Source organism: Hyalella azteca, unplaced genomic scaffold (genome assembly GCF_000764305.2).
Source record: "Hyalella azteca isolate HAZT.00-mixed unplaced genomic scaffold, Hazt_2.0.2 contig15682, whole genome shotgun sequence".
Classification (NCBI taxonomy): domain Eukaryota; kingdom Metazoa; phylum Arthropoda; class Malacostraca; order Amphipoda; family Hyalellidae; genus Hyalella; species Hyalella azteca.
The window spans coordinates 41,537-67,269 of record NW_025945524.1 but is presented as its reverse complement, the minus strand read 5'-3'; the positions used below and the strand labels follow the sequence as shown (position 1 = coordinate 67,269).

General features: G+C 39.1%; 1 protein-coding gene across 3 annotated transcripts; it reads left to right on the top strand.

Moving 5' to 3' along the window:
* On the top strand, positions 1–25,733 carry LOC108678500 (mucin-4). 3 transcript variants are annotated; one of them, XM_047884594.1, is made up of 2 exons: positions 1–649; positions 20,617–25,733. In XM_047884594.1, exon 2 carries the CDS (start codon positions 20,617–20,619, stop codon positions 22,987–22,989), a length of 2,373 nt encoding a protein of 790 aa, XP_047740550.1. In that variant the 5' UTR covers positions 1–649; the 3' UTR covers positions 22,990–25,733. The 3 variants fall into 3 exon arrangements, with proteins under 3 accessions (XP_047740550.1, XP_018022435.1, XP_047740551.1); XM_018166946.2 differs by lacking the exon at positions 1–649 and adding an exon at positions 1,523–1,843; XM_047884595.1 differs by lacking the exon at positions 1–649 and adding an exon at positions 18,542–18,568.

The window sequence follows — 25,733 nt, the reverse complement described above, 5'->3', positions numbered from 1 at the left end:
GCGGTGTGGTGTGGTCAACAGTGGCCTCTTCATTATGTTCATTGCTTGCTTCATTGAGATCTTTACCTGCTCTATGGATTATATAGCGTCAATTTAATGCCGAAATTAACTGAAATATATGTATAGGAAAAAGTTCGTCCACTTTGAAGAATTATTGCCGTGCAATGGTCGTTTGTAGGATCATAGTGTGGGTTCCGTAACTTCAACAGTGCAGTCCGGGTGAAACCCCCTACTAAACGACGTCACTTCTGGCATTGCGGGAATAGCTTGCAATGCAGGAGCTTTTTATTTGTGTAATGTGAACTCGTGTACTGTGAATATCACATATTTCTGTCTTCCATGGTAATAGAAACCTATTTGGACTGCGGATACTTTCTTAGGAGCGTACCTACCGAAGTTGTAATCGGTGGTGCCTTGATTGCGTTGGATCGTAGCAGGACGTTATACCTAAAATTGATCTGCAAATCCTCCTACAATTTAGGTGTTACTCATGATTGATAGGCTAACTCATCAACTGCAGTACTGCTGACCACTTCAACGTATATGTTATGAGGTACTTCAATACCTCGACTTGTTAACACGTAATAACACCCACAAGCATTTATTTCGTCTGTTTAATCTACGCCTTGGTATCTTCAATTTAGTCGAGGTGAGAAATTCTGGCTGGGATTTTGTTGAGTTAATTACATTCCTGAACTAGTGAAAGAATTAATTGTATTTCTTGTATTGTAAGGCTTGTAAATCAATCATATTTTTTTTCTTTTATATATCGTGTTGGTAAAATTTTAGTAGTGCGTGCAATATGTTTTTTATTGTCAAATGATTATGATAGAACTAAGTCTATGTTCTGTTTAATTAGGTATACTGTTCTTCATTTGTTTAATTTAAAGAATATTTCCTTCGTTGTATTGGTAATTTTTTTTAAGATTAATAACACCAGCAGTAGTCCAGGCTGCCATATTAAATCCAATCCAAATCAAATTTCCCCCTTAAATGATTTCGCCAGTCGAGTGAGTCGACTTCACATCACAAAAACGAATGTCCAGGGATGGTAAGAGGAGTGTAGGGCTGAAAAAGGAGAGGGTGGGAAGGCAAAAGTGAACGTGCCGAATGTTTTTGTACATTGTTTCTGTTTTCTTTTATTATGTTGACGTGTATAACTGAATGTTTTAGTCTTTTAGGATTCTTGTGCATTCTTATAATTTGAACATTTTTGTTACCTGCCGAGTGCCGAATGTGACGTGAACTTTTATTTTTTTTTTTTGACGCTAGTAAAAGCTATTTTATGCCGCGTGAATGACCGATCTAAAGGACTGGCCGGAGGTCAGCACGCAGCCAAGCACCCGATTCTAATTCCAGCAATCGTACCTATTTTCCTGCATTTTCCGTAGTATTTTCCAATATTCCAGCAATCGTACCTATTTTCCTGCATTTTCCGTTGTGTTTTAGTTGTGTCTACGAAACTGAGTCCGGTCCCAAAACGGTATATTCGGCCTGTCAACTTATCGCCGTTCTCTTTGAATATCACATATTTCTGTCTTCCATGGTAATAGAAACCTATTTGGACTGCGGATACTTTCTTAGGAGCGTACCTACCGAAGTTGTAATCGGTGGTGCCTTGATTGCGTTGGATCGTAGCAGGACGTTATACCTAAAATTGATCTGCAAATCCTCCTACAATTTAGGTGTTACTCATGATTGATAGGCTAACTCATCAACTGCAGTACTGCTGACCACTTCAACGTATATGTTATGAGGTACTTCAATACCTCGACTTGTCAACACCCACAAGCATTTATTTCGTCTGTTTAATCTACGCCTTGGTATCTTCAATCTAGTCGAGGTGAGAAATTCTGGCTGGGATTTTGTTGAGTTAATTATATTCCTGAACTAGTGATAGAATTAATTGTATTTCTTGTATTGTAAGGCTTGTAAATCAATCATATTTTTTTTCTTTTATATATCGTGTTGGTAAAATTTTAGTAGTGCGTGCAATATGTTTTTTATTGTCAAATGATTATGATAGAACTAAGTCTATGTTCTGTTTAATTAGGTATACTGTTCTTCATTTGTTTAATTTAAAGAATATTTCCTTCGTTGTATTGGTAATTTTTTTTAAGATTAATAACACCAGCAGTAGTCCAGGCTGCCATATTAAATCCAATCCAAATCAAATTTCCCCCTTAAATGATTTCGCCAGTCGAGTGAGTCGACTTCACATCACAAAAACGAATGTCCAGGGATGGTAAGAGGAGTGTAGGGCTGAAAAAGGAGAGGGTGGGAAGGCAAAAGTGAACGTGCCGAATGTTTTTGTACATTGTTTCTGTTTTCTTTTATTATGTTGACGTGTATAACTGAATGTTGTAGTCTTTTAGGATTGTTGTGCATTCTTATAATTTGAACATTTTTGTTACCTGCCGAGTGCCGAATGTGACGTGAACTTTTATTTTTTTTTTTTGACGCTAGTAAAAGCTATTTTATGCCGCGTGAATGACCGATCTAAAGGACTGGCCGGAGGTCAGCACGCAGCCAAGCACCCGATTCTAATTCCAGCAATCGTACCTATTTTCCTGCATTTTCCGTAGTATTTTCCAATATTCCAGCAATCGTACCTATTTTCCTGCATTTTCCGTTGTGTTTTAGTTGTGTCTACGAAACTGAGTCCGGTCCCAAAACGGTATATTCGGCCTGTCAACTTATCGCCGTTCTCTACTTAACATATCATTAAGTTTAATTAAGCAGCCCCTAGACACTCAAAATATTGCGCAATAATATTGAGCTTCTAGGGACCGCTTCACGCATCTCTGACGGACAACTGTCCAATTTTCTGGCAGCTTCTGTTCCGGTGAATCTCGAGCATGTTTTTAATCCATTTTGCAAGAAAATAGAGGGTGTAAAAACAATTCTCATGGCACCTAAAAAAAATTATTCAACCGTTTATAAATAAAACGTTATGACATGGCCGTATCAGTTACATTTGCACCAGCTGTGTCTGTGCTGCCTGTGAGTAAAGGCGCCAAAGACCGCAGCCTGATTTGATTTGCTCTGGTTTGAACTGGGCGCGATCTTGCTCAGAAAAGATTATTAATCTTGCATCTACAATGCACTTTTTATCATTTTGCGGAAATAATCAGGTGAAATCACAGGCTTAGTGGTTACATTCATTTCCATCTCAAATCTCTGAGCTCCAACCTACGAGACCCCCTCCCCATCTCGCTCCATCCTACCCAGCATGCCAGTGCTGCGAACCAGGCAACGCCACAACCAATCAACGATTAGTTATAGGATCAGATGCCAGCTATCGCATTATTATACGATTCTAGCTGAGAATGCTATTTAGCCTAAATTTTGAAATTTTATATCCTCAGAAATTTTGATCAATGGAATAAATGATTATTTGTGTGTTGGTGTCTACTATGTGTGCGATGAATTCTACGAACACGTGTGCCTTACTGATTGAATTTATTGAAAGTCTGTGTTTTAGTCGTATTATTTTCTGTACTTCCTTTTCCTATTAAATATGTCTCAGAGGAACTTAATCCGTTTTGTTCTGTTTATACTCTTCAAGCAGATTAGTTTAACTTCGTATGGTACGAGGAAACATACCATGTACAATGGAAAGTAATTGTGTGAATAGAAACTTTAATTTAGCATTCTGTCTCGCGATCTAATCATTTTCTACCAGTTTCAATCGCACTAAATTAAGCTGACTGGGCTTAATTTACACGTTGCGCGTCCTTGCGCTCTTCCTCCAATATCGCCCTGAGCTGAACGGCAATTTTTGGCCTAGAAGTACATCGTAGACGAGAATTATTCATATGCGTAAACCGTTCGAGGAAGGAGATGAACAGTAGCAATACCGGATAGATGAACGGTAATACCGGAGAGATTATCAGGATACCGGAGCTCGACCAACGGTGGTTCTAACATTCCAGCAGCTCCCAGATCGGTGTTAGTGAGATCCCGTATGCAGGATGCAGGAAGATCGACCTTCGTCACAGAAAAATTCTCGTCAGCTCGCCAATCCCCGTTCCATTGCTGACGTCACCTATGGAGCGCGCGACTTAGCCCGCAGCTCAGGATTTTCCTCAACCTTTTGCGGTAATTTTGCGGGTTGGCGGTTTTATGATCGATGTACATTTTCCTGTGTCGATTTCCAGGGTCACAAATATTTCATTCAGCATGATTTACGATTCTGATTTTTTATGCCGAATGTGAAAATGAGAATTTCATATTTTCGAACTTGAATTCGAACTATTAGGGCTCTTGAAGGATCCCTACGGCTCAAAAAATCCAAATTTCTTACTAATGTATTACATTTATGTTTATAAGTTAATTACTTTCGTTTATTTTATTATTTTTTCGAAAAGAAATCGTCCGTGTACCCCGAACTTGGAATGGTACCGAGATGACATAATTGCTCCATTTCAAGGTTATGATATGCGTTCAACGTTGATTAACAAGAGTTGTTTCAGGTCAATATTAACCAATTCATTTTCATTGCCTCTTTGATTCCGAAGTTGCTTGCCAGGTAAACTCCCGTTATAGAAATCATATCGGTCACGGTTTGTGTTTTAAGGGTTACAATCAATGACTCCGCATTGCGTGTAGTCAACGTCACTCTTGTATGACATTCTTCATCTTCCTTGCCTGAGTTACCGCGTTCACAGCAGCCCGCCTGCCTCATGCCTACACAGCTTGAGCTTCCGCCTTGCCTTGCACGTCACCGACCAACGATGACGATTCGACTGGGGCTGTTTATGACGTGTCACTCCCTAGCCTATAAATATTCTTGGAGGTCGTTGCGTGCCCGATACGATAAGCCACGTGTGCTTTATATAAATGATTGATCGACCATATATTTTAAAACGTATTATATGGTTTGATTGACCATAAGATTATTACCGTAGATTAATCAAACCCTGACAGCCCATGATTCGAGGAATCTATTTATTAGTAGCTCATACCTTGACGTCTGCCGGTCAAGATACGTCACTTGGACTTGATGACGTCCACCGAGGCTCTGTTCCTTGACGTGATGGGCTCCAGTTCATGCCGCCTGCCTGCCCAGGTGGCTAATCGATTTCCGAGAGAACTAAGTTTGTCTTTTCGAGGAAGCTGCGTGTGCCGTGCCGGTCTGCCGTCAACCGATCGATCGACGCAATCTTCTCTTGAGTTTCGTTCGTTGGTCGCTTCCAGTTGGTATGTTTGCTCCGTGTCTATTGAGCTATTTCGAGACTCCCGCGGACTCCATAAATGGGACGTTCATTCTTGTTCGTGGTAAACCTCGCCTCGCGTGATTCAGAGGAGACAAGCCTACCTTGACTGCTTTTATATTGCTATCGTCCTCACGACGGAATATACTTCTGCGTCGAGCTTGACGTATGATTTGTATGATTTAATGATTGTATGATTTAATGATTGTATGATTTAAGTAGGTAGGCTCTTTTGGTTTTATATATTTGTTTTGCTACGTATGAGTTAGCTTTGTTCTTTGCTAGATTTATTCCACTTTCTTGCTCTTATGTTTCCATCTTATATTTTTCCTCAATTTTAATTCTATTTGCATTCGCAAGATTGAATTTATATTTTTATTTAAAAAGTTTAGAAAATAATCACACAAAGATAAAGCTTGTAGATTTATCTGCAAAGGAAGCAGTAAATTAGGCTATTATATCTGGATGATGTGGTATACTATTACGTTTATTTACGATTAAGCGGAAAAGAGCGAGCTTCTTTGAATGTGTGAGTTTGAAAGCCTGTTGCTTTAGTATTAGGATTTTATCTCTATTAATATTTTAACTCATAGATAAAAGTAATTTGTTTGAACACCTGACATTGAACTGCAATAGTGTCTATTTAAATAAAGTAATGAATTTGTTGGTTTTCAGTCATACATGCAAATGCCTCTCGAGGAACCCTTCTTGATTTTTGTTTGCTTAGAACTTCTTCTGAAAAGTTTAGTATTTTATCTATACGGCCATACTCGCTTGAGACTCTGTTGTTGTAACTAGATTTAACAAGCCGTCTAAAAATGTTATCAATGAATCCATCACTAGACGTTAGTTATTGTTTGTAGTATACCTCATTTTTCTTGGAAACCATATAACAATTGTCTCCTTGGTAACGAGATTCAGTTTGCAGTTTATAGATGAACGAAGCTCTAGATTCAGTCGTTCACCTCATCGATCACGATCGACTTGGCTTGTCATGCGTTTACCTGAATTTAGACAGCGTCCTACATTCACGGCCTCGATATTTCGATGTGAATATCTTAGCTTTTTAAACTTGTCTAGTGGATCGTTGTAGATCAAGGATTTGCGACTCGTTGCCTGGAACGTTGCCGACTTAAGATCAAAACGCTTAAATACAGAAGAAATTTTTCCCACCATCCTTTAAATGTTTACTTCTTACAAATTGGGGTTTTGTCGATATTACATCATTCATCTAGTTATATTTGATATAATTTATCCTTTGAATAATGTCAAATGTATATTTAAAAATTTAAATGATCTGATCGATCTGTTGATGTATGATTTTATATATAATTTATAATGAAAAATGTTTATAATAATATCAACTCCTACGGTTACCTCGTTTCTCGGTCAATATTTTGGATGTCCTCTTACCGATGTAAAGTTCAAATCCACAAAGTGCATAATTGGTGTAATTGAGAAGTTTGTTGTAGACCAGCAAATTCATGGGCTTTCTATGTAGGGTTGGACTCTGAAACTGAGTTTGACAACTTTCTTTAAGGCGGAAGTTGTTAAGCGTTTCATTAAACCTTGTCAAACCCGGACTTAACTTCTGCAGCACGATGCCTGCACTGAGGCTTGCAAAGGGAGGCGTCTACTTGGCAAGTTTTCATGTGACCTCGCTTGTTGATTTTTTCCTTAGACGTTTTCCATTGATTTTCTTTCTAGAAATACATTCTCTATTACGATTCCGTTTAGCCGAAAAATTCGTAACCCTGACGTTTGCTTATTAATTTCACAAAAAGATTAATTGCATAAATCCTTTGTGCGATTGATTTCGAAGCAACGCGAGCCTCTTGTTTGACGTAAGTTATCGTACAAAATTAAGGCTTCTCATTTTCTTGCTTTCCCTTACATTGAAGCTTGAAAATAAAAGTTGAAGAATCCTCTGATGATAATAAGTAAGTTTTTGTGATATTTCTTGTACCAGCTCCGCAGCTTGTATTCGCTTATGATGGCTTTCTATAAGCAATATCGACTTCACTGTGTGGCACAATTCCGGCCTTGCAGGGTAGTTCTGAGATTCTGTGGGATAGAAATGTGTACCGAAGTGCCTGCCCTACCTTTATTATATTATCAGCCGTTTGGGTACTCTATTTTATCTAAAGTCTTAATTTGCTATTCCGGGAATGGAACATATGCGCTTTCGCTGGTATTCGGAATTAATCTAGAGTTTTTACTGCTAAAAGAAATGTTTTCTCATTCAAACCTTGAAAATATTCGTAGAATCGTATCTCCATTTGTTGACATCCTGCTTGCATGTCATATGAAGCAATTGCAGGATGAAGGACTCCGTAGTCCTACCGAGGCAAGTCGTATGTCGCTCGGTGCTTTGTGAAACGATTCCAGGAACTGACAGCGTCGTCTAGCGTTCTGCGAAAAATACACAGCTGCTGTCATACCTCTCATTATAGCTAGAAGCTGTGCGTGGCGTCGGCGGACGGATGGACGACGACACCATGATGGACGAATTGACGCTGACACCATGATGGACGAATTGACGCCGATATCCGTGATGAACCAAAGGACGCCTTCATGACGACGCAACGGACGTCATTATGACTGTCGGCCGAACTTTGCCACGAGGAGTTGATGGACGCTTCTATTAGGGACATGAACTTAACCATGATCGATTGATGTACGTCGAAACGACCTTCAACTGATACAAAGTTTAAAACATTGTGAATTCGATTGACATTTTCATCGTTTTTTTTATTCTTTTGTAACATGCGATTTGAAAAGGCAAATGAGGGAATAACAAACCATCCTTTTGTAGCCAAATGACTTACCGAACATAATTCTCCGGATAAATCGTTACACCAACACCAATAGGGGGATGTTTTGAAGTATATTCAAGAAATTTGCCACGACTTGAATCTTGAAATGGCTACTATTACCTCGTATCTGGATGTATTTGTAATACGTATGAAGTCGTTAAATGAATAAAATGTGAATGAAAATCAACTATCACGCTCATTGCTAAGAATGTTAGCCTATAACGCTAAGATTAAATATTTTCTTATCAGCTTGAAACAAATTAAAACCCCTGAAGGAAGATTTCTGCCGCGTATTTCAGTCGTCTGAAGTACCAAGAGTTATTGCATTGCTGTTGATGTAGAACTGTGGGTCTCAGTTGTGAGCTCACTCCTTCCCTTCTCTGTTTCATGTTGCATGCGGTTCTTTCCTCCGTTACATGTTTCATGCGGTTCACTTCGTTTCTGTTGCTCTTCATCTCTCCTCTTCCTCTGATATTTGTGCATCCGAAATGCTTTCTTTTTCGCCCGCGATTAATATTGTGGGTGATGAATATTTTTTGATTCAATAAATTAGTCATACTCAAGACTTTCTCCAATGTTGATGATGTCTATATTACACTATATGTTCTTCAAAACGGCCGATTGTCTCGATGCTTTCAGCAGTTCGCATAAGTAAATAACGAGCTTCCAATCTGGAGGTTGGGAAAATACTCGAAAGAATCATGTAGAGATTTCATACCCTTGAACATTGTCACTACTCAAAAATCTCGTCGGCTTGAGTGCGGATATCCTTTCTGATAATTCCAAACATAGATGTTCTTTTTATTGCTGCTGTGTAATGGTGGCACGTATAATGCTGCTGCAGCATGACAACACCACTTAACGCTGCAACATGACAATGAGGCATAGTGCAACAGCATGTCAATGAGGCATAATGCTGCAGCATGTCAATGAGGCATAATGCTGCAGCATGTCAATGAGGCATGATGCTGCAGCATGGCAATGAGGCATAATGCTGCAGCATGTCAATGAGGCATAATGCTGCAGCATGGCAATGAGGCATAATGCTGCAGCATGTCAATGAGGCATAATGCTGCAGCATGGCAATGAGACATGATGCTGCAGCATGGCAATGCCATGCAATACCACGTAACGCTGCAGCATGACAATGCCGCGTAAACTAACGCTGCACCATGGTAATGAGGCATAATGCTATACAGCATGACAATGAGACATGATGCTGCAGCATGACAATGCCATGCAATGCCACGTAACGCTGCTGCTGCATAATTACCGTGCACAGCTGCTCAAGCTTTGATTTTCCGAGAAGCTGTGTGATCGAAGCAGGTTCTAGGAAGCGCATCGCATGTTCTACATAGTGCGGCCGCTGCTTTCGCTGCAGCTCACCTACTCTTATCCGACGTCCCTCACCATTACCGCGTTCTACGGTATATGTTCATTGCAACTGCTCCCTACCTCCTGCTTGTTACCTAATGTACCTTCTCAATGAATAATACATGCAGTGTTCTATCCATTCATGCCAAACTTCCCCCAAATAATTTTGATCGATAATTCATTTATATTTTTAGTTTCATGCTCCGTGTTGTGTTGACTTCACGTGTAATAGAAACGTAATTTATATGAAACATATACGTTCTTCGTCGTACTTCTCTCAGACTCGTTTTATACTGTAGAACATACTTGATGCATGTTCCTAATATCAAATTTTTGTTCCACCCTTGGCTTGCTTGTTAATGCGGCAGTAATTCAAGAGTCCTCAGTTTATGGTCTCGACTGCTAGCATCCCTACTCGGCCCTGAAATACTAATGATATAGTAAATTTGACGCGTATCTTTCTCTTGATTTTAGTTTAGAAATCGTCCGCGGAGCAACGGTTCCGATCCTTTTTCCTACACGTGCTTTTCTGCCAGCGCTTTTTGGCTTGACATTGCCACGTGGCTGTCACACTCGTCTGAGGACCCAACGAGATTTTTATCTTCAGCAGCCTTGCATAACTATTGGGATTTATATACTCAGCTATCTTATGTTTATGGTGGGTCCCTCGACTGATTCTCGGTAATCTTCCATTGCTACGGTACTCTATGAACTGCAACTTAATTCTCGGTAACATTCATTTGCTCCCGTGCATTTTTATGCGCATGCGCCGTCGAGTGCAGTGTCATGCGTACTTCTTAATCTCAATACGGAAAACCTCATTTATTTTTAATATGATTGACTGGATGCATAATGGTATTTACACAACTTACTATCATCCATTATCATCTGACTTCGATTCAACACTCATGACTGTCGACAGTTTAATTGGTGTGATAGTTAGTATCCCTGCTGCTTCGTTATTAAAAAAATATTTCTCATTCAAAATTTGTCCTCCTTTAAACATGTTGGTCGCTTTCAATTGGCCTCTTGGACTTCTCTGATGCATTTACATTCAACGGTCAACTGTTTCGAAGAACTGCCTTTCTCATTTTTTACAATCTTCTGATTAGAATTAATGTTATTTTTCCGATGAAAAATTGTGTTCCTGTAATTTATATAAATTTTGTATTAGTTTACTATTGGGCGTTCAATTATCCCCTATTAGGTTACATAAAATTTATTCCAGTTACAGCTTCGTGCCACACCTTATATTTCATCTTTTTTGTGTCAAGTGAGTTTTTTCCTTAGTCGGTTGTATTGGATTTTCTAGCATATTTGCTATGCATTGCAAATGTGTACAATCGCTAAAAATTTCCCTAACTTGTCTATTTAAGTCATTAAAATTGCAATTTTTCTGCGTTTATATAACACGGTTATGAGCAATTTAAAATTAGAGATGAAGAGCTTGAAGACGATTTCGACGATGTCCGTTCACCTGAAACCGATCAGTCTCAATACATAATAATTTTACTTGGAAATTCCAGAAACAATGCACACATCCAAGCAATAGTATTGCATCTTTGATCGTATTTTATGTTGTTCGTTATTTTGATCGTGTTTCAGATATCCAAGCCTACATTTATTGATTAACAAAACTTATAGCGCAAGCTCAACTGTACTGGCGGCTAATAACGTTCCTAATTATTCTTTAAACATTATATGGCTTTGATCTATGGGTAAGAAATTTCTTTTCAGACAAGAAGCGCTCGTGCAAGCATTGGATAAGATTGCACTGGTAAAGACAGCGCTCTTCTAATGCTCATTGAGAGGCAATGACGTAAACGGAGATTGTGCAACAGTGAACTAATTATACGTTTAGGATGATGCACAGGATTTGTCTCGTATGTACAGGAATGATCTGGTCACTTGAGATGTGGGTGGTTCACCACATGGGACTCTGGGTGGTTCACACAAGATGGTGAACCACCACTCTTGTGGTGGTTCACCACATGGGACCACATTTACTTTTAAGCGCAAGTGCGGCCGCCCCCCAACATCTGCGAAACACTCGTACATTAGTGATTTGAGACTTACCATTTTCGGCACGTATCTGGATAAATTCATCCATGATTATTCATCAATTTGGCGTTGCTTCACTACATGTCATATTACCGAGTAAAATGATACGTATTAACATGTAATTTACTAATTAAAGAGATGAAGATTATGACGATACGAATTGATTTTAACTTTCCTTGCCAAGTTTCCATCGTACAATATTCTCATTATATTCACAATTTTCCCTTGGTCGAAACTGGACTGGTGAATATTCAGCTCATCATCGATTGGAATGTAGCCAACGATCAATAATATTAAGGCTTGTCGACGTCCTTTTACCATTCGACTCGTAACTGTTTCGATTGCAACAACGTTGTTCATGTCACCGATTTGCTCATGGTATGCTGCTTGACTTTGGGTCCATACTTTTGATCAACGTTGACATCGCTATACAATACGCACGATGATCGTTGATACAATTATACGCCAAATGATCGCGGGTGTTGTACGCCCTGTGATCGTGTGTACTGTACGCAATACGCATGGGGGATCGTCACACTTCTTGTAGTTCAACACCAGGTCACCGCCAGGAGGATAAGGGCGATCAAATATAAAATTTTCATTCAACAACGATAATGTTAACAGAGAATGTGTTGTGTGAGTTGAAGTTAGGCCTAGACGTTGGAGGCCTCTCTGTATGAGAGATAAATTCGTTACAGACACTAGAAGTACATAATGGTTCATGCCTAAAACTAAATCATAAAAACTAAGACCTCTTCACATAAATAGATATACAGGTTGGCATCACTCTAATATATTCCAAGTCACAAGAAAGCACAACGATATAGGTCCTATTTACAAATATCAAACAATTAAGTATGCAGTACACACCTGTTCAGCATCGTGGCGCATATAGAGTGATCCTAGCGAGAGCCACAATTCCGCTTTAGAGTCGACCCGGAAACAACGCACGGACATCCGATTCGTTTTGATTAAATCGGATCAATAGGAAGGACATCTATAAAATATGCATTTCTCTTCTTAACAGTGTAAATTGTGATGTATATTTTTGAGTATCAGACCTGTGGGTTACGGATGGCCTGGTATAGTTGAGTCAATTTTATGCCTGGTCACACAGCATTGTTATGTGCGTCATGACTGTCTCTAATAATATTATTTGATGTCTTCAAGGCGACGTGTCATTAGTAGATGCATGGAATTTGTAAACAATTCAGAAAAACCTGCGTATTCATGCAAAATTAATAGATTTTCAGTACGCATCGTGGACTAGAATTACATGTAACCATTGCAGTATTTCACACTATGTGTTATAGACTGCAGAAATGCGTAATATAAATTAGTATTTTTGACTTTTAAATTATTTTAATTCATGATTATTTTTAAAATCTTCTTTTCTGAGGTCCTGTATTGTGCCTGTTTTAGTCTCATTCACGTCTGCTTCGTGACCGGAATGCATTTCTTTCGATGACTGACACATGTGTAGTCTGTCTCGAAGTTAGTGCACACGATCCTGCTTCACATAACATAACATAGTGATCTCGGCGCTGAAGTGTAGGCCTGATGTGGCCTGTCGCCAACTCTTTTCCTTTTCGTGCCTTGTTCACAGAAGATCTAAAATCGTGTCATTTGACCGGATCTTTTCATGACTGACGATAGTTTGAAGTAGCTACTAGACTTCCCCCGGGTTCGATATGGTGCAAGGCATTTCAAATCTGAACATATATTTTTCCATAGCTTTATCTAGTCTGTTCTTGAACGCGTTCATACTTGGAGCGCCAACGATGTCATCGGGGCGCTCCAATGCTTCGTCCGCATTCGTGATCGTTAATCTGATTTCTTGTTCAATCCCTATTCTCAACTGGTCTCTAAAAAGCGTAGTGTCTTCTCTCCTAAATTAAATTTATTTTCATTTCATATTTTATGGCTCTTGAAAATACTTTGCAATTCTTATTAGGTTTTTTAAAAAGGAATTTTTGGTTGCTACATATTCTTTCAGCGAATGGATAGAAAAACTACATTTCATCTCCTGCTGAAATATCACTGCAATAATTTATTGCAAATAATTTCAAGTATTATAAATGAAGTTCATCAGACCGATCCAAAAATTGTTTCATTCATGACACGAAATTCATCAATGTCAATGTTAGTTGCCATGCACTGCAGGGATTTTGATTTAATTTATCGAAGACGGGTTTTCGGTTTCAATATTTCGTTGAACGCCGATTCAGGTATTCTGGTTTTCCTCGAAGTATTGATTTTTTACGCATCGACAAGTTTCAAAGCAAACTTTACTCGCAAGTCGCAAGTTTAAATTGATTTTTCGCTGAACTGAGGATGGTTCCCAGATTCCAAACTGAGTAAGCGAATGCCAAGCTTTCGTTTTGTAACTCGAAATTTCGTAAATGCATGGGGGTGAGCGAGTCGTTATAGATTATAGAACGAACGACTGCTATTCATTGCGAAATCAAATCCATCTAGGTGGTCTATACTGAAGCGAAATTTAATCTTGTTAGAGCATGTTTACAAGCATCGAAACATACGTTCTTACATGTGCTCTCCTGGAAAATAACCTCTAACCTTCTTATTCGCTAGCTACATGAGGTTAGCAAGTACCGTAAGTGCTGATAACACTAGTATATGTTTATGGTATGCCATTTGTATGCATCATCAATAATGATAATTTCGTTATTACTTCGGAAATCAATTAACTTGAACACCTGGACGAAGGAAGTAAACCTGCTGCTAGGTTGGTAGACAACACAAATTTTAATCTAACTCGGCATCTGACGTTGAAAAAACTTGCATCAAAGGTTGCTTTAACTAAATCAATCAATTCGTTATCAACGTTGTTTAAACGTTATTTTCCTGGAGTGATGAAATGGACTTGCATCATCTTGAACTGAACGCTTGTTCTCAATTTAGATGTCACACGCACGTGCCTGCAGGTTTTCTCGGTATAGCGCCATCGAGGCCAAGGTTACTTGTCATTGATTCGGCCTAATTCTCTCTTGCTATGTTGCTGCGTTCCATTTGTTCGTATCGTCCTTGTTTTTTTTTTGTTGTTTTCTGTTGCCTCTTAGTTCTCCTTTGCTTGTTTATTTCTACGTTCACTGTTTTTCGTGAATGTTTGTTGTCTGTTTTTGAGATAAATTTAACAGATTTCGCTGAATCTCGAGCATCGTTTAATTACTTTGCTGATCGGCAGGATCTTTGATAACACTAACTCGATAAACCTGATTGTCCTCCGATGTAGCGCTGATTTTATCTGGAGAATAATACGTGACTTGTACCCTACGGTCAGGATGATACGCGAAATCAAAGATATAAACCTTATCAAAATTCCATAGCAATCGTTCAATTCTTGGTACGCAATCGCGTTCAAAGGTCGCCGTCCGGCGGCTATTATGCTATTCTTGCAAAGCCCGTCGGTTTGCAAATTGAAGTCTCAAAGTGCATTGTGTTGCTTAACTTACAGTGCACCTTTCATCTGCTGATACGTCTTTCATCTTGGTATATAGTTTCAAGAAATATAGAAGACTTTTTCTCTTGATTTGTGTCGTTCACTATTGTTCTCATCTGTATTTCGTGATTAACTTCCCTGGAATCGTACCAAACATTTTTACATTTGCACACACGGTTATTTTCCGCTCGATTTATATACTTTGAATTATACGCATATTTTTTTCTTTGACCTATGTGCATCCTCCTAAATGATCTTAATATGACTGATGCAAAATAGGGCTTAAGCGATTAACTCTAAAGGCCGACACTAACTGAGCTGAGGAGATTGGCGAGCTGTATAGTGGGGCTGAAGTGGCACTCGGTTGAATTCTTCGTTTGTAATTCTGTTTACTGAGAGTTGAGTGACTGTTTAGTTCCTATGTTAGGGACTTGTCTACAAATACATGCGAGTTCTGCGCTGATTCATCATTATTGTTAGCACAGGTTATTTTGTCATCGTTGCTAATTGACGGGTACGTGAATTCAATTACTCCCCACAACTGAGAGAGTCTTGATGTTTACATATAGTTATCCGTCCGTGAATTTTCTTTTTCTGTACGTCTGCTGTTGAAACCATCCTGTATTTATGAAAAAGCAGCGAAAAAAACTAAACGAATATTTTCTTGAAGAATTGGTAATAAAGAAAAGATACATCTGCTTCACAGATAAATTTATTACCTAATGGTCTTATTACTTATTAATAAGACAAGGGAAGGTGCGAGCTGCCTGTCAACGTCTTTTGCCGCTGGGTTGCCACCCCTGTCGTTGACAGCCCTTCTGTCGCCAGATGGTTTCTCGTTCCTCAAAATTGTTTCTTAGAAAGGTCGTCTAATGATCAGACCGATAACGGCCGCTTCTAACTGTCGCTTATCCGTGTCGCTATTTTTTTTTTTCGTGCACGTTATTTGGAGTGCAAATTTGAACTTGCAAGATTTAGATAACCCGGCAAAATTTGGTTTTGAGATCTCATACGCTTGACTTTTTATTGCGTTCCAAACGTACACTAGATGAACCGTATATAGAACTAACCCATTACGACCTCTTCTGCGGAATTCACAGGACTTCGCCACTCTATTTCCCGTATAAATAAATTTTCACTATTTTCCCTGCTGAATGACTTGCTGGTAGTATTAAAAGCATGCAAGTTCTTCGTCGCTCTGTTTTTTTTTTCTATATGGAATGTCGTTTGCTTATATGCCTTTAACACTCGTCGCGTATACCTTTTAAGTCTGCATGCTTCCAGGGATCACACCGACCTACTATCACCCTCATCGGTCCAGTAAACTCAAGTGATGAAACAAGGAAACGGCGAAATTTCAAATGAACCCTTGTTAAAAAATAAGCCAGATGGGTCGATCATTGCAAAGACTCGTTTTACGAGCAGTGTATTTTTATTATATTATCGCTCATCTCAATCACTTAGTTGCCAGAAATTATGAAAGGGATTGGCTGTATTTGTTCATTATCATTCCCACCAAGCACATGCATCGGCCATGGCCGGAAGCACATGAACTCTGTTCAGGAACAGGATAAGAACATGTTTTAAATCATTGTTTTTTGAAAAGTTGAAACTACCTGTGCTCTTTACAATTATCTATAATACTTTCTAAATGATAACTTGTCGTTCCACATCAGTGAAGTTTCCCAAGTATTTCCCGTAAGGATTACTAATTTTATAGCTTGTGTTGTTCACAGGAATTTCACGTATTCCTAGAAAAGCCTAGTATCCCCTGAGAATAGATTGTCAAACTTCCGTCTGGCAGAGTTTCATATAACTTGCCAGCCTGTGAGTCGTCCTCTGGATATTTATCTTTCATTTTAGAGTTATTTATTCATGAGTTATGTTTTGAATAGTTTAGGAATGCAATGAAAATAGTTCGATTTGACGTGCGCCAACAACGTTTGGCACCGCAGCCAATTCATCGAAACGTTGGGTGGCCGATGTACGATGCTCTCGCACGCCGTGTAACGTGCAGCTAAACTCGAACTGCTGCCGCACGTCACTGTACGACAACATGGGCGTCTTGGCGACGTGAACTGATTTTAGATATCGTTCTGATAGTGCGAGGGTTTCAGGGACGTTTAAGCCTGCACAGCTGATGTACTTGGTGGTGCTAGTATCTTGGTTAACGAAGAGAAGAACCTCAATCAATCAGAAGATCAACTTTCTCAAGTGAACATTGTAGTGGAAGTTTATTATTTTGTCGCGTCATGTGCCTTCCAATTGGAAAGGTAAGCAACTAAGCACGGGAAATTCTTAGTTGTACCTGAAAATACGAGTTTGTTTTCATGTGACGTGCCGGCATTTGCGTACCGAATCTTTAGTCTGTTGTTAACCGTTTTCATTACCTACATAAAATTAGTTGAAATGTTAAGACGACTATTGCAAGGCGGCTGTTAGAGGTTTCAATTTGTGTATTTTCTCAATAATTGAATGTCTTTTAAAAATTATTTGCGTGGTCAATAATAAGTCTACTGTTATCAAAAATAACGGCTTGCAATTGCAGGATATTGCACGTTATACAAATTGCGTCCTTCCTCTTTCGGCCAGAAAGTACGCATCGAATGAAATGGAAAAGTTTAATTGCCAGTCTAATGCTACTCATTTTTCTTTGACTTCGTTATAACTATTGGTCTTTCTTTCTCTCTGTAGCGAGACACAGCTATGTATTAAAGTAAAATGTGTCTTATTATAAAATTTTGGTTAGTTCGTTTAATTTTTAGCGCATTTTCTTATTTATGGAAAAAATGCACTATTGTGCTCGTCATGTCCGTCTGTCCGTCCGTCTATCCGTCTGTCTGTCCGTCCGTGACTTCATGTTTTCGTCGACGAGAAAATGCGCTCTCTGTCACTCACTGCGGTGAGTACTGAGTTATATATTTTGCTGTTTTATTCGTGGGATGAAGAGAATCAATGGTCATAGAGAGCATGAAATATATTTACATTATTTGGATAAAGGTTGTGTTCAGTTATTACCTATCACATTTACGAGAGTGTCGAGTCATGAGGCACCGAACAAAGTTCATTGAGAAATTTACCACGTGTCATGACAGCTCCCGTTTCTCTGCCGGCGCCTACGATATGACATTTTTCGTCTTATCTTCTTAGATAAAAGTTCGCCGTAGTCGTCCTGTTCTTGGTAAAATAACTGATACACTTTAGAGCCTAAGTGCATTTTCTAGGGAATGCTCATGAGGTGATTACTGATTCCTCGAAATAAACACTTGAGCTCATACTGTTATCTCTGAAACAGAAAAATTCTAGTAAATTATATATGGGCCCTTGGCTTATCAATGATCCGTATTTGCTGCTTTACACCCTAAAGCTTATCACTTTTAAAGCTTCGTACCGTATCCGGGAAATTTTGCGGCTTTGCCTTTCTTCATAACTTGACTTTGAATTTCTAATAGCTGATAACGCACCCATTTCTTATGAATTTCCTGTCGCGCTGTTGACTTCTGAAAAAAGCCTTCACTTAGATGCCAGTCTTGTTTGATCGTTGCCAGAGCACAGAGTGGTGCTGATCCTATGAAAAAAGTTTTTGTACCAAGACTAGCAACTATTCTGTTAGTGTTCTCAACATTTTTATTTGAACTTAGGTAAGTACTTGCAGCGTATAGACTATTTTGGTTTCTATTTGGTTATTTTTTATATTTTTGGGGTTAATTTTTTTTATTTCTACACCGTCGTTTGGTTTAATAAAAGCCAAAATGAAATTTAAAAAATTGCTTATTTTTAGATAAACGAATTTGAGATTTTGCAGCACATTGTTTAATTTAACATTCTCAGTTGTGGTAGCTGGACGTTAATCCTACTTGGTGCTGAAGCAACACAACAGTTCAGTAACCCCTGTGGTTGCTTGCGTTATTTGCGCATTTGTTCGAACGCTGTTCGCAGAATCGATCGTTCCGAGAACGCCACTCGTCGCGTTTGTGATGTTGCTCATTAACTTTCCCTTCTCTGCGATCGCTAGCCAGTTAGCTGACTTTTAAACCGTTGAGCTGTGACCGTCATAACTTGCAATACCACGTACTGCTTATAACCGTTAAGTGCTTCTTGGTAGGGATGCTGCCGAGTATTTAACAGCCTCTTCTCCAAGCTGAAGTAAGGGGTCGTCTTATATCTTCATTTTTATGGCCGAGCTTTTGGCAGAATTTCAGAGTGAGGTGAATATTGAATTTCGGCCGTTTGAATTTTGAAATGGATTCTGTGTCCTTACTGTCTACTAAACGTTTGTGTAGATTATCTTATTCTAAAATTTTCTGCATAAATTATAAATTTTTCGAGTTTTTGTTTAATTATTTTTAATTGTCTTTCTGCGCTATGAAAAGTTCTTCGCATGTAATGTAAATTCCGTCGCATGGTATGGCTGTTCTAAATGAGAATCGAAAAAAATGTAATGTGGTTTTCCTCGAATTTGGTGTTGAAAGCTAGATAAATTTTTTACGAGGCTTTTTTTACTTGCGGAGTCACAAGCATGGAGCAATGTTCTTTGAGGACATTCACACGCGAATCTTTGACTATTGTAACCATGCGTTTCATTACCAATTGTAAGAACGATACTGGTCACTTAATTGATGACGAGAGCATTGCGGTTATCGTTTCCTAATCTCAGGCCTCTTGACCGTACCCTGCTGTTAGTACCATGAAAGGATTCGTTTCTCAAGAAATTATTCTGGCCGCTGAGTGAAATCTTATCAAATAGTGAGAAAATTTTATCAAGGATTGAAAAAATCTTATCAAAGAGTGAGAAAATCTTATCAAAGGCCGCTGAGTGAAACTTAATAGACTTATGAAATCTCATTTTTTGAGTACATATTTAATAATTGTGTTGTCGCCCGTCCGATTGCAATAATTCAATCATTTTTAACGCTAGGAAATTTTGTGTTTTTTAGAATAGATATTCATCATATCGTATGTTAATCGCTGTTATGAAAATTATTACCCCGGTAAAACTGTTTATTGAAATCCAATGAGAAAATTTGGTTTCTGAATTTTGAACTGTTATTTTTCTTGTATATCCATGATGAAGTCTTGTATATCCATGTTATTATAGTTCAGCGGTTGCCGTTACTTCAGTGCCTGATACAATAATTTTTTACGCGTATGAGTGAGTAGGTAGTTTATGCGAGTGCGGACGACAAGGTTCTTTTTTTATCTGATCTTAACGGAAGCAATTATACGGGAACGTTAGACGCGGCTTCCGTATTGAGAAGCCATATCTTATATACGGTTATTTCCTCGTAACATTATTTAGAAAGTAAATAAATTATTTGAATTTTAATACGTAGTGTCTTATGCACGTTAAATTATGGTTCTTAATTTTATAGTACGAGACCTACTTTTGTAAGGCGTCTTGCTGTGAAGTGGTTTAATGTAATCTTTCGTAATGAGTTCTTATTTTTACTAGTAAAATTTTATGATGAATTGCTCTGCATATGAATGCTATATAGGTACCGGTACCAATTTTTGTGAACTTGATGAATCTCCTTTTTATGAGTTATACCTGGCATTTGGCAGCTTTATGTAAATACATGTCTTTCGTGTAGAGTATTTTCACGTAGGTAGATAAGCAATAACGAAACTTGACTTGCAAATCATTTTGTAGCGTTACCTGCTTATGCTAACTTTTGCCATTCTATTTCAGATGCTGATGTGTCCCTCATGCCTCCACGAGATGCCACTCCCGTCGGCAGTGGCAGCGACGCTGTCTTCCTCTGGCGTGACTGCTTCCATAGCGCAGGGTAGCGCGCTCCCGCGGTCTTCGGCGTCCGATTTAAGAACTTCAGTGTGCCCGAATTCATCGTCCAAAAGTTCGTCGTGTCCATGCGACAAGCCACTATTGTCTTCACTCCTGAGTCCTCCATGTGGTATCACGCAAACTGGCCACACATCCAAGACTTGCCATGTCACGCCCATGTGTCGATCAAGGGCGCCTTGCCATGTGACGCCGTACGTTTGTGGTTGTGCCCTGAGTCGTTCGCAGTCTGCATGCCAAGGCCCACAGACGACCCTTAGTCCGGCAGTTACGTCTTCTGCGTCCAGGTCCTGTCGAGTTCTTAATTGCCCTGCTAGCATAGATGCAAATATCAACGTTGATCACAATACAACTTGCGTCCATGCTGACCTTCGGGTGAACATATCAACACCTTCTAATATTTCTAATCAAAACTTGAATGCAAATGTCACTCGTTCTTTGCGTGGTGGATGTGAAGCTCCGGTTACTGTTCCCTGTCTTTCTGGAAATTGTTTGAAGAGCCCGTCTGAAAAGGATAATATCGACATCACTAAAACAAAGCTAGCCAGTCTATGTTCATGCCCAACATCGCCTTCAACTCCTTTGAACAAAAGTAATACATGGCCCTCGAATAATATTAGTCACTTGAATACCAAAGAACTCTCAGAAGAAAACGCTACCACTGTGAAGCATTGTTGTGGCTGCATATGTCCATGCTACGGAATGTGTTTATTGCATGCATCAGTTTCCAATTCCAACCATGTATGTCAAAATCACCCGGAAACTCCGCATAATTGTTCTTTTAATCACACCACATGTTCTGATTCGAATAATTGTGACGGCCGTGTTCCCTTAACTAGGCAAATCTCTTGTCCAAACACGAACCCTTTAACTTCACGCATTTCGTGCCCTTGTCAACTTCAACTACAGCAATCGTTTCAAGCGACGCAAACGTCTTTCGACGCACCTGCCAACGATCTACCTTTTAACTTCTCCCAGCGTCGAGGGTCTTCTCACTTATTTTCACCTGAACTTAATTGTTCTTCGTCAGTAAACAATTCTGGCCTTTCGGTCACATCTCGAAGCCAAGCTGGAAATTTTGTAGTTTTCAATTCTATGTGTGGAGGTGGATTAGTGACAGAAAACCCTCCTCAGCCATCTCGGTCTTCTTCCCCTGAACTGAAATTTACATTTTCTGTACCTTTAACTGGTTGTTTTCAGTCTCAGTCTGGGTCCACTTCCCCTTCTCAATCAAGTACTAATCACACGATAAGTTTTGATCGGAACGCTCTAATGCAAACTCTGGCTTCTTTGTCCACCATACCTGTTACTTCAAATGCTGCATTCTCTGTCCCTAATGCGAGTTCCTGTGGATCTGAGCCTAATTCAGCCCAGACATCGCAGGGGGAGAGTCTTTCTTTCCAGAACATTTCGTCGAGATCGTTTCCGACGAGCACTTCGTATCCCTGTTCTCTATCCTCATCTTCTTCCACGTCTCCTTCTCCTGTGTCTTTCGATACAAATTCTTCATTTTGTTCCGGGTGTAATTCGCATGTTCGTGAAAGGCATAGCTCTCATTGCAACCATTTGCATCAACATGGCAATGACTTCAATCGTAACTGCTCTGACGAATTGTGCAAAGTTAGCGAAACCACAAACCACTTCATTACCTCCATCAATAATATTGTTATGACATCTCCCGTTGTTCCTGCTACTCCTTCAGCAAGTGCACTCCCAGAACGCCGTCTTAATCGACCATGGACATCGACTGATGATTCCATAGTTCTACAACGAGCCCGAGCTGAACTAGAGGAATGCGGTTGGTATTACGGTGGTCTGACGTGGAAAGAAGCAGGTTCAGTTCTTGCTGGTTCCTCGGAGGGTTCGTTTTTGGTTCGTGACTCCTGGAGCGGCCGTTGCCTGTATGCACTGAGCCTGCAAACAGCGAGAGGCCCAACTAGCGTAAGAATCGAGTACGAGAGTGGCAAGTTTCGGCTGGAGAGTGAAACCAGTGCAAGAGATGGTGTCCCTCAGCGGTCCAGCGTTGTGGCATTGGTGCAGGCATACACCCAGACCAGCCACCCTGCTCATGTGTGGGTGGATCACTCCGGGCAAACTGTGAGCGCAATATCCGTCAAGAAACCATTGAGGAAAAATCCTCCGTCTCTGCAGCATTTGTCTCGCCTGGCTTACAATGCATCTCCAGTCAAAGTCAGCCTACTCGACTCCAGAATTCCTACTTTACTCAAAACTTATCTCGAGTCTTACCCACACGCTTGCTGACTACTCTATTCTCGTATTAACCTAAAGAAGCAAAGAATTATTCAATATTGTATCTGTCTCCACATATCTTTAACCTGGTAAGCTTCATTGTCTTATTTATTTGAATCTTCTCTATTCTACTTATGGAAGAGAGATATCTTTCTTAATGTAAGATTTTCATGTGCGCCTATGTCAAGGGGTAGAATTTTCATGCTTGTTTTAAGAAAATTCTAGTTTTTCTTACAATAATATTGTTCCTCCAGTCCAGAAATTTAAAGGCAGTAAATAATCGTTTTTATACATTGTGTTATTCTTGGACTCTAAAAAGTTGTAGGTAATTGCCCATGTATTATATACGAAATAACCTTACTACATTATACCTTATACCCACGTACTCTACCCGCTAGGGTCCTGACTTGCCTATTGATCGTACCGTAGATAAAAAAATCATTTTATGATTTGTTGCTAAATAAAGTTTTAGCAAACTTGCTTTATTCGCTTTTCCGGTCAACTTCGCACCATGTATCGTTAGCCAAATTTGTTTACCATTTGAGCTGTAACCTTTCAGTAAATAATTTTGTATCGCATTGAGTAAAAAGTAGCAAGAGTGGGGTAATTTTATAAGCAATTTTCATTCAGATTAAAGTAATATAAATTATCATGTGTCAGGTGCTGATAGCAATCGTGCTGCCTTGATGTTTCTCAAGTTGTGCAATCTTCCATTTAGTTACGTAGCAGCGCTATATTTATTTCCATGTTGTCTTCCGTGTACTTAAGATACATCGTTGCTCGTTTCAATTAAATTTGTTTCCCCGCTAGGGATATTGTCGAAATTAAACTTTTAAATGTGCCCATTTCTCTTTTCGTAACTTTGATGCTGAATATTGGTTCATTTTTCTTCTGATAATATCGGCTCGATAATATCATTTGTCCGCGGGCTTATAATGTACCTTATTCCTGTTAAAATTTTCCCATAGATCCATGTCATTTGGTTTCATGTTCACTGACGTATTTACAAATGCAACTTTATAGGCTGTTCTGTAGGCTGCAATGTTATTCTCGTCGTAAGTGAAGCCTTGTAGCAATTTCTAAATATGGTACGCTTGTTGTGATCACGTTTATAAAATTCAATGGTCAAAATTCATCGCAGAAATGGTTCAGACTAACTTCTCGATTCACCAATCGAATATTCAAAAATGTTCTCAGTGTAGGGTGTTTGATTAACAGGCTGGTAGAAACGAATGTTGAGCCAACGATAACTCCAATAGGTACGATGTGGTATGAGTTTACATTCTAACATACGCACAAGACATAAGTGCCAAAAATGACGAGATCATGTCGATGCAAGTTTGCCGTTTCGTTCTGCTAACGTGGTGCTATAGTAACGATGATATTATTCTTAACCGTGCATGGTTTTAAGCTGCACGCAAACTTGCTACTGTATCATCTGATTAGGCAGTGTAAATCAATTGTACCTTCGCAGTTAATTCCATTGCAGTAAGAAGATATAGTTGAAATTAATTATTTTTGAAACTCTGCGTTAAAATCAACGAAGATTTTGACCTACTCGAACCTACTCGATGAGTAAGTTGGGATTGCCTTTATTCAATTGCGAATATTGTTTCTTTACTTATGACACCTGAATGCTTGAACTTGAACTGTAACGTTAGTCCTTGAATTGATGGCGGTAATATTAAGCATATGATATTCACGCACCTTACGAGCTTGGAATCCAATGCTGTCAATTACAAAGTTGCGGCGAAAGAAAAACAATTGAGGAATGGGGCTGTAAATGGGGATACGATGCAAACTACAGGGCTGACCTTCGTTGCTTCCTATGTCTTTTGATTAACGCGAAATCGGTAATTTTGGACGTTAATCAGTTTTCTCTTGAAAATTTCTAAGACACATTGACTGTTGTTAGCAATTAAACTCTATTGATTGTTTCATGCATTACAACGATGGTCACTTCGAGGTTCCTATTGGTCATATCAACTTTGAATTATTTGTACATCTCTGGCATGTTGCCAGGATGTTATATAGTTTAGTTGTCCGTTGATTTCAATCGAAAGCTTAACACAGGATTTAGCGAAGAGCTCCTCGGTGTGAACTGTTTTGGCGTGTATCGGCAATTGCTAGATAAGGTTTCTTCTTTTATGCGCTTCCACGGTGAATTCGTAAAAGCGCTCAAAATTCCGAGGTGCGAAATTTATTTTTCAGTTTGTTAGACCGCTGTCGCCAGCAACTTTATGATGAAGATTGCGAGACATAATTTTCGTGTCGTGTTGAATTTTTACCATAAAATTCGAATCTTCAAATCCCATAAACTCTTTACCTAAGTTTTTGCAATGCAAGTAACGCTTGAGTTGCAAGAAATTCAAATGTGTTACTGCATGGCAAATATTTAGTACCTGTATTGTGCATAACTCGGGGCTTTTTCATACATGGTATTTTCTTAAATATGTGCCCTCTAAAATCACTGTTTTGTTGGGCTGCCTCGACTTTGTAAACGAAGCCGATGATTCTGAGCTGCAGGAAATTGTTATTCACCGCTGCAAGAATTCCTAATCATTGACTTCCTACGTACTCTGACGTAAAGAGTCTGAGCTATTATTGCAAAGCTTGTAGATTTTCTGTGTTGTTGTTGAGTCGTCTGTGCTAAAACTACGAATTCCTAGAGGACTGATCCATTTAAAAGAACTTGAGTTTGACATTGCTCTCATGTAAGTTTTATATGATGATTACAATATATATTTTTTGATGTA

Coding starts and splice junctions, on each gene's coding strand:
- LOC108678500 (XM_047884594.1), top strand. CDS start 20,617: ATGCTGATGTGTCCCTCATGCCTCCACGAGATGCCACTCCCGTCGGCA.